Here is a 13,711-nt window from a genome sequence, read left to right as displayed (position 1 = left end):
CAGAGAGTGACAGTGATGAAATATTCTTCAGATCAACACGAATCTGAATGATTTTTTCTGAGATCAATTAAAAATGTTTCCAAATTGAAGACTTTGCTCTAATGTTTGGAAGTCGAGAAAAAGCGTCTGAGGTGGCGTCCGCCATTTTTGTTTGTTTATCTTCACAACGAGTGCCTTTACCAATCTAAGTTTTATATTTATACGGTTTAGAAGTCACACAAACACAATCACATGGCCAGTAAACCTCAAAACTACTATAATAATATACCGATCATATCAGGTGAACCGGTTTGCGAATAGTGTATCGCAATATATCGTATTGTGAAATTCGAATTGCAGTATACTGGTTAACCGATATAATCTCCCATCATTAATTTCAGGGTACAATTACTATCCGCTTCAAAAACATAATATCTGGTTATTTTGTTTGGCACTTTTTCCTCACAGGTGGCACGGTGTCTATCTCGGAGGACACCACCAATAACACCTACAAGTTGATGAACTTGGTATCCGGGTGTCGGTTTTGGGACACTGAAGAAGAGGCATGGTCATCAGAGGGCTGCACGGTAACTGTCTCATGCTGTCTGCTATACAGAGGTGATGGGGTAGCACAGTGGTTAGAGCATTCGCTCGTCCCGCCGAAGACCCGGGTTATGTTCCCTTCATGGGTGTGATGTGTGAAGCCCATTTGTGATATCACCAGCCGTGATATACTGAAATATTGCTAATAGCGACATAAAAATAAACTCACTCACTCGTACTCTTCGTCTCTCTTCTGTTCGTCCATTCAGTCTGTTTGGCGAAAGAAGGTATTGAGACATGGTCGATAGAATCTATTGGCTGACAGTGAACAAAATACAAAATGATTCTCCAGTGGTGATATATTTCATGCGAATGTCTGAGCCGACTGATTTGTTTTTATTGTTTGTGGTGTAACTGCGCAGTCAGCAATATTCCAGCTCTGTAACGGCGGCCACTACCAAACCGAGTTTGGACCAGACAATCCAGTGATTAAAATCTTGATTGTCGGCCTGGAAACATTATGATTGCGTGTGTGATTTATTGATCAAAGACCTAATAAACCCTGCACTTAGCCATGTCTGTTTCTTTTACTCGATTTAGCATGGATTCTGCACTCCACTTGTTTCGAAATGTCTCGACTTTGTTATCGTTCCTCTTGTTCATCAAATACGTCATTGATAGATACATGATGTATTCTGCACGTACTAAATACGCAAGTGATAAAAATATGATGTATTCAGTACGTACTAAATACGCAAGTGATAAAAATATGATGTATTCAGTACGTACTAAATACGCAAGTAATAAAAATATGACTTATTCAGTACGTATCACTTACGTAACTGATAAATATTGATGTATTTAGTACGTATTAAAAACTTAATTGATAAATATATGATGTATTCAGTACTTATTAAATACCTAATTGATAAATGTATTCAGTACGAACTGTACAACTGAACATATTTGACAATATGTTTCAACATCGCGTATTTATATATATTCTTGCTTTGTTTTCTGTATTTGAGTCATTTCTGTAACAACGTATATTTACATGTACATGTTGCTTGCTGATATTCTGCTAGGTGGGTCCCCTCACGACCAAGTACCGCACCCAATGTCTCTGCACACATTTGACGTCTTTCGGCTCCGACTTCGTTGTCGCTCCCAACACCATCGACTTCACCAACGTGTGGGCCAAATTTGCAAATCTGAATGAGAACGCCGCCGTCTTCTCCACCGTCATCTCAATCTTGGGAATATACGTCATTGGCCTCATCTGGGCCCGATACATGGACAAGAAAGACATCATGAAGGTATTAAGCAAAACATATATATTTTGTGTGTGTGTGTGCGCGCGCGTGTGCGCGCGTGTGCGCGCGTGTGCGCGTGTGGTTGCAAGCCGATGTACGCCCGCTTCAGATGTGAGGAAAGCCTATGAAAACGAGTAAGAATTTTCTGAGCAGTCTTCTAGTAATATCGGGCGGGGTAACACCAGAAATAGAACTCAACCCATATATGGGCGATCAAGCCCTTGTCTTCGGTGGTTAAAACACTTTAACCAATAGGCCACCCATCCTTACCACCACGAGCTTTTAGTGCTGAAAAACATGTGTAGGTAATCGCAGCCAATCATAGATTAGAATGAAATATGCTGGGTTTCTGAAGATTGATATCCAGTCACACCCAGCTGACGCGACTTCATATATTTGAAATAACATTCAAATCGTGAATTCAGTCAAATACACTCACTCTCTCAATCTCCATGTCTGTGTAACTTAAATGAAACATCCAAAGATCTCACATATTTATAGTATATTTATCATCGCAGGTGGCATGAAGGTAATGGCTCAGAAAAAATTACACGCGTGACCATGTTACCCATTTACTCCCCGATTTCTTCAGCGTCTACTCTGCCCTTTTCTAGCGACTCACGGGGATACGGGTCAGAATTGGTCTTCAGGAATCTGTGCTTGTCGACTATGGGATGGGGTGGTCAGACTCACTGACTGGATTGACGCTGTCATCGTATCACAGTATCATCTGATTGTTGACTCGAATTCCAGATTCAGGGTGTTAACACCTTGAAGTCAACTTTATGTGCAGATTCTTCCAGTCATGTCACAACCCATAGTATGGAGCACACAGCCGTTTTGCACTTAAAAGAACTTACGAATCTGTTTGTAAATGACCAGATGGCGATCTCATGAATACGTGCAACCACCTGTTTGTGGGTACAGCACGAGTTGTATGCTCCCCGCTTTGACATTGAAAATACGATATGCCGTTGAGATTGACATCCAAAGAGTGAGGGAAATGTACGCGCTTTGATTGGTGTGATGGAATTTACCGCTATAGACATACACATATGTTTGCCTTGATCATGACATGACCATGCGAAGGATGGTCCCCACTTTCATCCCACATTTAGCTAGCGTGATATAGCTGAAATTCTGTTCGAACTGTCACTGAACTCAACTCACTCGCTCCAACAAAGCCGCAGAAACAGGACATTCCCTGATATCATAATTTACATATGATTGCTTTCAGTGGGGAGCAACGCCATTGGTAGACAACCTTCCTACCGACAACTACCACTACCAAATTTCGGTACAGACCGGCATGAGGAAGAACGCTGGCACCGACTCCAAGATCAGTTTAATCCTCTCAGGTGATGACGGTGACACCGGCGTCAGGCGGCTGGACGACGGCAAACGGAATGTGAGGATTCATTTATGTACAGAACACTCGTGAAGATCCGAGTTGGAATTGGTCTTCGGTAACCCTGGTTGTCGTAGGAGGCCTCTACCGGAATCGGATGTGTAGACTCGCTGATTTTTTGGTTGACACAGGTCATTATGTCCCATTTCTTAAAACTATGCTCATGCTGTTGATCAGTGGATTGTCTGATCCAGACTCGGAGGATGTACAGACCACCCCAGGTTGTCAGATTCGCTGACGGGTGAAAGACGTCATCGCATCCCAATTACGCAGATCGATGTTGACCAGTGGACTGTCTATTCAGACTCGCTTATTTGCAGACCAACGCCATATGACTGGTATTGGATTCTTCTCAGTGTGTTATGACTGTACATCTGAAAGTGACGGACTCCTTCCCTCTTTTAAGTGCGACCAAAAAAGTGAAAAGAAATCGATTCATGGTCAAAAACATTAAGACGTTAACATTAAGCGACATAAAATCAAACAGTTATCAGTTTCTCCTTACAGGAGCAATTAACTAGAAGTACTGAACATATTGGTATTGTGTTAAGCTTCAGATGAAATTGCTACCCCAGTAAAACGCCAATGTAAAACTTCATGTCATCCCTCTTCTTCGCGATTTACGTCATGCAACATATACGTTTTCGACCCATTGAACTGTGCCCTGACTCACTGTATTCATTCTTAATTAATTGTTTATTGTTTAACGCCACACTCGGCATTATGACGGCGGTCTGTAAATAATAATGTCTGGATCAGTGATTATCAGCATGAGCATCGATTGGGATGTGATGTCATGTGTCAACAGTTAGTCGCCTCTTACGCCAATACTGGGTAGCTGAAAAGCGATTCTAATCACTGACAGGATCTTCACAGATATTTTTCCCATTAATTTGAAATACTACAAGTACATGTTATATCGTAAGAGACTAATGTTTCCAGAACAAAATCTGGTATATCGAGTTTTTGTTTGTCTGAAGAATTACGGTCTGATGAAGTAAGACGATGTGATGATGACTGATGTGCCATAATTTCAGCACTTAAGCCGTGGATCTATCATGAACTTTGTGTTGAGTGTAGAGAGCACACTAGGGTCCTTGACATTCATGAGGATCTGGCATGACAATAGCGGGAAGGGCAAGCAGCAGAGTTGGTACCTGGACCAGGTGCAAATCACAGACCTGCAGACTGGGGAAAAGTCAGTACCAAACTTAAAAATGCTATTTACTTGGTGTAATATTTCTGCCATACGCCCATTGATATTGTACCTACATTGTGCTATTACTCAGACATGTTCTGATATTGTTTTAATATTGTTTTTATACTTCATATGCAAGATATACATCTTGGTTAAAGCGTTCGCTGGTCACGCCGTAGACCAGGGCTGTGTCAAGACCATTTTGGTGTCCCCTGCCTTGATATTGTTGGAATATTGCTATTGAGCTCTCTCACTCACAAATTCATAGAAATAAAGCACTATGTAAAGAAATAATTAACTGAAGTTTCAGTTGTGATCAGAGCCACTAATGTTCAAACCGATATAATTAAATCATCCGTGTTTATAATGAAGTCTTGAACACGTTAATATATACTGGTAGTTGATAAGAAAATCTAATCTATTTACAGATCCTTTTTCCTGTGTGATCGATGGTTGGCCGTGGAAGAAGACGACGGTATGGTTGACAGAATCCTGCCCGTGGCGGGGATCAACGATCTAATTGCCTTCAAGCACCTGTTCTCATCGTCTGCCCGGAAGAAGCTTACAAATGAGCATCTCTGGGTGTCGGTGTTTTCCCGCCCAACGAGAAGTAACTTTACCCGAGTACAGAGAATCTCCTGCTGTGTGTCTCTGCTCTTCCTCACCATGATTTCAAACTGCATGTTCTTCAAGACCGAAGGGAAACAAGAACACGTCACTGCTATCCAAATTGGACCCATTTCGATAACGCTGCAGTCCATCTTCGTCAGCATCATCAGCACCTTCATCGTGTTCCCCGCCAGTTTCATCATGGTGACGTTCTTCAGACGATGCAGGCCCAAGAAGAACGCTATCATGCAGAAGAACCAACAGGATCCAAAACGAGGCCAGAAGTATCGTTGGAAGAACATCCACAACACCTCTGGGATGTTTGGATCGAAGACTCAGAAAACCAAGATGCAGAAGTTCAAAGAAAGCATGTCCGGAATCCTCAGTTTTCATCAAAAGAACAAGTATGATATGGATGAGGATGGTGTTGGGCACGAACAAATCAGGTTGGAGAAGAAGACGAAGAGAAAGAAGAAGCCGTGGAGTCTTCCTCACTGGTGTACCTACATCGCATGGGTTGGTGAGTAGAGCATAGTCCTATGCATATGTCAGAAAGGCATTTGTGTACCTATATTGCATGGGTTGGTGGGTAGACTATAATCCTATGCACATGTCAGAAAGGCATTTAAAGCCTCTTTGAAGATTATGTTTGTGTATATCACAAAGGTTATACCGCATTTATATAACTGCATCTAATCGACGGTGTGGCCTGATGTACTGCACATAGGACCTTCTTTTATGAGGCATTGCTTTTAAAATAGTTGCGGGTCCTAGAACGTTACTAGCCGATATATCCTAATCCTACAAAGTAGTTAAGGCAGCTACCAGTGAACATCCGGGTAAGAAATGATCTTCAGTATCCCATTTCATAACAGGCGACTAACGGGCTCGGATGGTTAGATTCACTGACTTGGTTGACAAATTCCATCGTATCCCAATAGCGTAGATCGATGCTCGTGTTGTTGATCACAAGATTGTCTGCTCCAAGCTCGATTATTTACAAACCGGGGCCATGAAATGCAGCATGTCGGTTTGGTGTGTAACGAAAGCCTAAAATGACGTTGTTTGCACACGTTAACGAAACATCCTGGGCTTTCTTGTATAATTAACAAATCACTAATACCCATTAAGAAACAGATACAATAGATATGCATCTATGGACATTGGGTAGATTTTGGAGCGGATGGTTTCGTCAAGGTATACGCCCAAAATGGTCTGGACTCCTTGCACTCTCTGCATGGCATTAGAGATTTGCTGGTTTCTCTTTTCCAGTTTGTTTCCTGAGCGTCATGGGGTCGGCCTTTTTCACCATCCTGTACAGTATGGAGTGGGGCAAGGAGAAATCCAACGAGTGGCTCATCGCTTTCGTCCTGTCCTTTTTCCAGTCTGTGATTGTGGTGCAGCCAATAAAGGTAAGATCAGTGGTCAAAAGTCTTTCGGTTACAGCTGCTGTGTCTGACAGTCTATGATGAACGCTATACTCTAACATCCAGGCCAAACATTGGATATTTTGAAAAAGGGGTTGAGTTTGGGTTGCGTTTCGTCAAATAATTGTGGAAATGGTTGTCTTTGTGGTCTTTATCTCTCTCTGGTGTTATGCATAACGCACAACTGATAATACCTACAAGACTGACAACGTTCATAGAGAGGAGAGTATGTAATCCAGTTTGTTTGTTGTTCAACACCGCGCTCAGCAATATTTCATCTATACGTCGGCGGTGTGTAAATAATCGTGTCTGCACAAGACAATCGAGTGATCAAGAGCAGGAGCATCGATCTACACAATTGGGATACGATGACACGTGTCAAGCAAGTGAGCGATCCTGACCACCCGATCCGGTTACTCGCCCATTGTGACAGGCGTGGGATGCTGAAGATCTAACGCGGACCTTCATTGGGTGGTAATCCAGTACTAGATGTTCATGACTGTCGTTGCTTCCCCAGGTGCTTCTGATCGTTGCATTCATCGCATGTATCCTCAAGAAGCCGGAGTTGGACGAGGAGGATCTGAACGAGAACATCGACAACGTGCTGGCCCCAGACGAGGAACTTCTGTCCAAGAAACAGGACCCCGCAACTGTGTCTGGTTAGTATTCCATGACATATTCCACACATGTAACACAGATGTAAATGATGAATTTTTATATCCTTAGTGAGTGAGTGAGTGAGTGAGTGAGTGAGTTTAGGTATACGTCACGTCCAGAACAATTACACCAAATATTGGCTACACAGATTGTTCTCATGTGGGGAATCGAGCCTGGGTCTTTCGTCGTGAGGAGGGGAGGCTTTAACCACTGCCTCCCTTGTTCTAAAAACATTTCTGCTGTAGATGGTCTATCATCGCTGTATCAGACATCACCAGATCTGAAATGCCTGTTCAAAAAGACTTCAAATGTGTCAAAAAACTTTAAAATATATATAGAATAACGCCTTGGTCCAGTCGAACAGCTAAATTCATTATGTTTCTAGATTCGGCAGCAACAGACCCATACTTCTGATTTTCACAAAAGTTTTAACCATCTTACATCACTTGGTGGTAAAATGATAGGCCGTCATATACTCAAGCACTGAGGGGCGAAGCCAAACCCACTTTATCTTCGGTTACGATATTACTTCTTGGTAGAACAACTGCATAACGGTTCTCGCTAACGTCAGGACTTCAACTTGTAATGAATGGTCCACAGACCTCCGGTTTAACAACATTCCTGTGTATTTTTTAAAGCTGAAATTCTTTCGACAGCCATCCTCCTTCAACGGAAAATGGCCAATAGCGAGTACGCCCCTCCCGACACCAAGGACTTGGATGAGGTCAGAGAACTGAGACTGAAGGAGATCAAGATGGAAGCCGTCCTGAAGGAGATCATCGTCTACACTTTCTTCGTCCTCGTCATCTTCTTCCTCTCCTACCAACAGAGGGACTCCGACAGCTTCGGCTTCGGCCAAAACATCAAGAACAGATTTGTCGGGAACTTTGAAAAGGTAAAAATACACTTTATATCCCATTATCGACATCCATTTTCGCGAACAAATCCCAAAGGCAATGTGTCAATCATTACTTATATTTACATACAGTAACTAGAAAAAAACTGCGCCTGTTTCGAAGCGCCATGTATTTTCTTGTTTAAAATTATTCAGTGCAAACGGATAATTGGCTGAATTTCCCAGAATAGGAAAGAATACCGATGTGTCTCATATTTTTAAGTGATGCAGTGAACAGTCAATTTGATTGCGTCCGTAATATTCGTTACATGGTCTTTATTGAACGAAATACAGTTTAACACCGTTGTGTTGAATTTGAAGGACATGCGTAAATATTTCGAGATATCCGACGTTCGACACAACTACAATGTGATCACTTTAACACGTGTAGTTAATAATTCACGTGTTTCAGATCTCCACCATCCCCGATTACTGGAGCTGGCTCAACAAAACCTTCATCCCTGCGATGTACGCCACTCACTACTCCAACAACACCGAGATCAACGACTGGCAGGACAGGGCGTGTATAAATGACCATCAGACACGCAGAGTCGGCGTCGCCAGACTCAGGCAGATGAGGGTCAAGGACGGTAAGGGGAGACAATTGTTAGGCGTATCATTGCATATCGCTGTTCTTGTTCAAAATTATTTGATACATGGGGCGCAAACAGACCTTAAAACGCCCAAGCGATAGAGCGAACGCTTTGAACAGTAAATTTACACCTCATCATAGAAGAAAGGTGATATAAAAAAATATTATATTTTGCTAAGAACTTAACAGTATTTAATAGTATCCTTAAAGGCACAATGTCACACATGTTCGACAATATTTTTTTCCTATATTAGGTGTTTTGGAGCATATGCACTCGCGTTTGCTTCCTACTTATGCAGTAAAAGACATTATCCCTTACCACTTGCCTGGAATCGAGAACTGAAACTTCAAGGGAAACAACTTCCAAACAGTGAACTCCACACATCGAATATTGTCACACGCGGTGTTGTCGGATATTTGTAAGGATAGTCGCTCCAAGGGGCATAACTCTATGGGGTTTGCTTGAAATAATGGTCGATCGGTAGAGGGCGTGAGATGCAACATTGCATTAATTCATTCGACCTTTTCAATTAAATATTGTAATCTAAATACGTACGCTCTTCAATATATTATTTGTTAGCTTCCACGAGGTCTTTTTGAGAGAAATGCATAATGTCTTTTAGCGAAGTGTGCTGTGATATGGAACCTTTTATAGTTACGTAGTAGAAGACTTCATAACCATTTATGGTGACCATTGTAAGCTAGCATCTTTTTCGTCCTCAGATACATGTACAATTCAGCCCCGAATGAAGACCATTATCAACCATTGTCGGGACGAATACGGCTGGACAGACGATGACACTAAGCCGTACCTCCCGCAATGGCAGACCGTACCGGAAGAAAACAGAACAGATAGCAAAAAGTGGAAGACACCGTGGGTTTACCAGAGCTCTGTCAAACTAGCCAATGCTCCATACGTGGCCACCATCGCCACATACAAGGGAGGTGGCTACGTGGCCCTGTTGGCGCGCCAGGCCTGCAGGACGAAGCAGATCATTGCAAACCTCCAGGACAACGATTGGCTGGATCTGCGGACACGTGCCGTGTTCATGGAGTTCACTTTGTACAATCCTAATGTTAACCTGTTCGCTTCCGCTGTTTTTGTGACCGAGTACATGGCGACTGGTTCAGCTGTGGCAAGAGTGGAAGTCAAGGTGGGTATAACTGATGTCATGGTTACGGTAGGTAGTGGTGCAATGGATGGGTGTGTAGAGGTGTTATTTTGGTACCAATAACCTCTTTGTATTTCCCAGGTATGCCATCTATTGGACTATGTATGTGATCGATGGCTAATGGTTGTGAACATGTTATCAATGACGTCATTCTTCATAACAGTATTTTACGTACTGCGCTCTGTTGGCGAAGCTCTCCTTTGCCAGATATAAACTTCTCGAGGTATTCCTCTTGTTGAGCAATGGTGGGTGGCAGTTGGTGAAGTTCCTTCATGACAAATACCACAGTTTTTCTTCTTTGGACGTGAACTATGTGGGTGGCAGTTGGTAAAGCTCTCTAATTACCATTGATCAGATCTATTCTTCCTCTTCTCCAGATATTCCACTTGTTGAACTATGTCGATGACAGGTGGTAGAGCTCTCTATTACCATAACAACTATAGCTACCCTTTGGCCTTCTCCAAATATTCTCCTAGTTGAGTTATGGGGGTTACAGTTGGTAAAGCTCTTACTGCCATATACCAACTTCTATTTTCTCCAGATATTTCGCTTGTTGAGCCATGAGGGTGACTGTTGGTGAAGCCCTATCAAATACCAACTTCACTTTTTCTCCAGATATTCTGCTTATTGGGCTATGTCTGTGGCAGTAGTAAAAGCTTTCTATTGCAAAATACCAACTTCTCTTCTTCTTCTTTTTTCCAGATATTCCGCTTGTTGAGCTATGTGGGTGGCTGGGGACTGGTGGTGCTCCTGTTTGAGGTAATCTACGGTTGCTTCACTCTCTATTTCTTCATCCGCTGTGTCACTCAAGTAAAGAAGCAGAAACTCAAGTACTTCAAGAACTTCTGGATGATCCTGGAGTTCGTCCTGCTGTGCTTTGCGGTTGCTTGCATCGTCATGTATGCCTTCAAGCACATCCTCACGGAGATAGCAATGCACTCGCTACATGACAGAGAGTCGGGTAAGGCCATTTCTCTACTTCCAGGTACACGTTCAACCAATATGGTTACATGCGAACAATCAATAAGAGTAGGATAGTACAGTTTTTAAATGATGCAGCATTATTACTGACCTTACTCTTTAAAAATGTAACTTGATGATGAACACTGTCCACTTCGAACTTTCATACTTTATCACACCTAACATGTTAGAGTAGTGGTAGTTTAGCCTTTACATTACTTTCGGAAATTCCCAATGATCAAAAACGTTGACGCGCATACCGCCCAGTAGTCCCTGGTTCGAATCCAAACATCGCTGATGATATTGCAGACCATTATTGCTCTTGTGCTCCGAAACAATCGTTACTGATAGGCAAACGACGGTGCGTTTGTCGTTCAAAATTTCCAAGTGTGAATCCCAATATGGCTACTAATATCCAAGACCATTATTGCTACTGTGCCCCAGTGCGATCTTTATTATTACTGATCGTCACCTCTCACAAACATTTGATAATATATCTATTTCCAGACGGGTTCGTGAACTTCCAGTCGGTGTCTTTGTACGATGAGACCTATGGGTACGTTATGGCTGTCGTGGTGTTCATGGCCACCATCCAGTTCATGAAGCTCCTGCAGTTCAACCAGCGCATGAATATGCTAGGGGACACTGTGAAACTGGCCACCAAGGACCTGAAGGTATTCTCTGTCGCTTTCCTCCTCTACTTCTTCGCTTTCACCGCAACGGCTTACCTGTTGTTTGGCCAAGCCATGGTCACATACAACAACATCATCGGGGCCGCCGAGTCAATGTTCGCGTTCGCACTCGGCAGCTTTGACTTTGAAGCAATGGCAGATGCACAAAAAATCCTCGGACCAATCTTCTTCTTCAGCTTCATCGGTGTCATCTACATTGGCCTCATGAGCATCTTCCTCACCATCATCGGGGACGCTTTTACTCAAGTCAAGGCGAATGTAGCCCTACAGTCCAACGAACACGAGATCGTAGACTTCATGTGGAAGAGACTGAAAGGTCTGCTAGGGTTTACTTAGTTCTCATGCACTTATCAAGAGGCTCAATCCAAAACATGATCCATATATTGTTATCAAAAGGAATACCATTGAATATTTCATAAATTTTTGTATCCTGAAATCGCCCGTTTAAACAATGCATCGCATGCAATAAAAGCCATACCTAGTCTCGCCAGTTTCATTTTCTGTAAACAATGAGCCCTGCAATCTTACTCCCGAGCCTCTTCTTAAAATCTACGATCCAGAAGTTCGAGCCTGGCTGTAACACACCACGTAGTTGTGTGTCGTAGACTACAAGTCTTTCTCTGTCCGATGTTAGAGAACAATCATACCTCGCTGAAATAGACCCTTAATACTAACCTGTCGATACTGGACACGTTATTAGTTTCGAGATCGATACCGTCGATACGAAATCTGAAATTCAAAACAAGAGCATTATATTAATATGCCGTGTACAGAAACGTTGAAAATAATACTTATTTCATTGTTATGTAAACAGTGTTTTGTGCTATATTCCAGTGGCCAATGGCATATTGATGTTTGAAATGTCCAAAACGTTCTCTAAAGTGTTTTATACAAAGTTACCTGTTTTTCCATGAATCTTTCTTTTGAAGTGTTTTGATATAAAATTACGATTTTGTTGCAACAGTCCTGACATGTCTGTGTCTAGTGATGCACGTTGGTAAACTGTAGGACGACCTGTACACCGTACGGGAATTGTGATAGCATGTAGACTGTGATATACGTATGTATTGTTGATGTGGCATCTTGTCCCTCATGCAGACAAAGATAAATCAATAAGGTCTTGACGAACCCTGATGCATCGTGTCAGTCTGTGACACCACTGTTTTGTAATGTTATGTTGACAACGAACCCCAGACTACCTTACTTAGCCCAGTTTCTCTCTCTTTTTCCCCAATTCTATCTACCCCCAAGGCTGTTGCCCTCATACACACCCGTCTCCCTCCTCTCCTTTTCTCAAGAAATACCACTCTCTTTCAGTCAAACTCCTTCTCACACACCCCTCCCCCGATACTATACTAGCTGTCTTCGGATCGTTTGATTTATGAGAAAACTGGATTTTGGGTCAACGATGCCCAAACGTTGTCACATGTAAGAGAATTATACTGAAGTAGGGACGTTGTAATTGTTACAGGTATTGTCTGTGAAATCACATCTTATCATATTCCGTCCAAGATGTACAGATAACTAATCAGTCTTTAAAAGAATCTTTTAACAAAACATTAAAGTGTATATAAAACGTTTTCATTCAGCTAGTTTATATCTATTACATTTAATTGTTACAAAAATGTGCTGAAACACGCTTTCTTTGTTTATTCCATTGATATATTTTATTCACTTGTTGAAATAAAAAAACTTAGAATCACAATCCGTGGTACTTATAATTTGAAAGAAAAACAATACTACCGAAAGACCAGAAACGGATGAAAATGTTTCAACAATTATTGGGAATTCAGTTCTCGTTGGAATCGAAAGTACCTGTGCCGGGAGGTAAGAAACAAACACAACAGTGCTGTCGCTCCTGTACAACACTTGTGAAATAATCCAGCTATGTGGTGGCGGTCTGTACATAATCGAGTCTGGACCAGACAATCCAGTGATCAACAGCGTCAACATCGATCTACTCAAATGAGATATGATGACATGTGTCTACCAAGTTAGCAAGTCTGACCACCCGATCACGTAAGGTGCCTCTTACGACAAGCATGGGTTACTGAAGATCAATTCTAATCCAGATCTTCACGGGGAAATCTGGGATATCTTACCTCAAGTTGAAGCGCTGTGTTGAAACTGCCAAGAGTGAGACACTTCTAAGATATTTTAAGTTCGGAATACAAACCATTATTGTATTGTGTAAGCAGACGAACCATTTCAATGTATTTCCTTACACTCAGCGTGTGCAGCGATCAAGATTTATGCAAAGAAGACT

At 42.2% G+C, this 13,711-nt stretch overlaps 1 protein-coding gene across 1 annotated transcript in view; it reads left to right on the top strand.

Moving 5' to 3' along the window:
- The window catches only part of LOC137284668 (polycystin family receptor for egg jelly-like), a 31,740-nt gene extending 18,661 nt beyond the window's left edge, over positions 1–13,079 (top strand). Inside the window, exons 12-23 of the mRNA XM_067816575.1 lie at positions 448–566; positions 1,608–1,838; positions 3,073–3,243; positions 4,281–4,441; positions 4,870–5,570; positions 6,323–6,462; positions 6,995–7,136; positions 7,791–8,029; positions 8,442–8,619; positions 9,345–9,775; positions 10,496–10,754; positions 11,261–13,079. Of these exons, the coding sequence (XP_067672676.1) occupies positions 448–566; positions 1,608–1,838; positions 3,073–3,243; positions 4,281–4,441; positions 4,870–5,570; positions 6,323–6,462; positions 6,995–7,136; positions 7,791–8,029; positions 8,442–8,619; positions 9,345–9,775; positions 10,496–10,754; positions 11,261–11,781 (3,293 nt within the window). The 3' untranslated portion in view covers positions 11,782–13,079. The remainder of the gene's footprint in view (positions 1–447; positions 567–1,607; positions 1,839–3,072; positions 3,244–4,280; positions 4,442–4,869; positions 5,571–6,322; positions 6,463–6,994; positions 7,137–7,790; positions 8,030–8,441; positions 8,620–9,344; positions 9,776–10,495; positions 10,755–11,260) is intronic.
- The last annotated feature ends 632 nt before the right edge of the window (positions 13,080–13,711 follow it).

The sequence above is a fragment of the Haliotis asinina genome, chromosome 5 (assembly GCF_037392515.1).
Source record: "Haliotis asinina isolate JCU_RB_2024 chromosome 5, JCU_Hal_asi_v2, whole genome shotgun sequence".
Lineage (NCBI taxonomy): Eukaryota > Metazoa > Mollusca > Gastropoda > Lepetellida > Haliotidae > Haliotis > Haliotis asinina.
The sequence above is the reverse complement of the archived record's forward strand: the minus strand, read 5'-3'. Positions and strand labels throughout refer to the sequence as shown.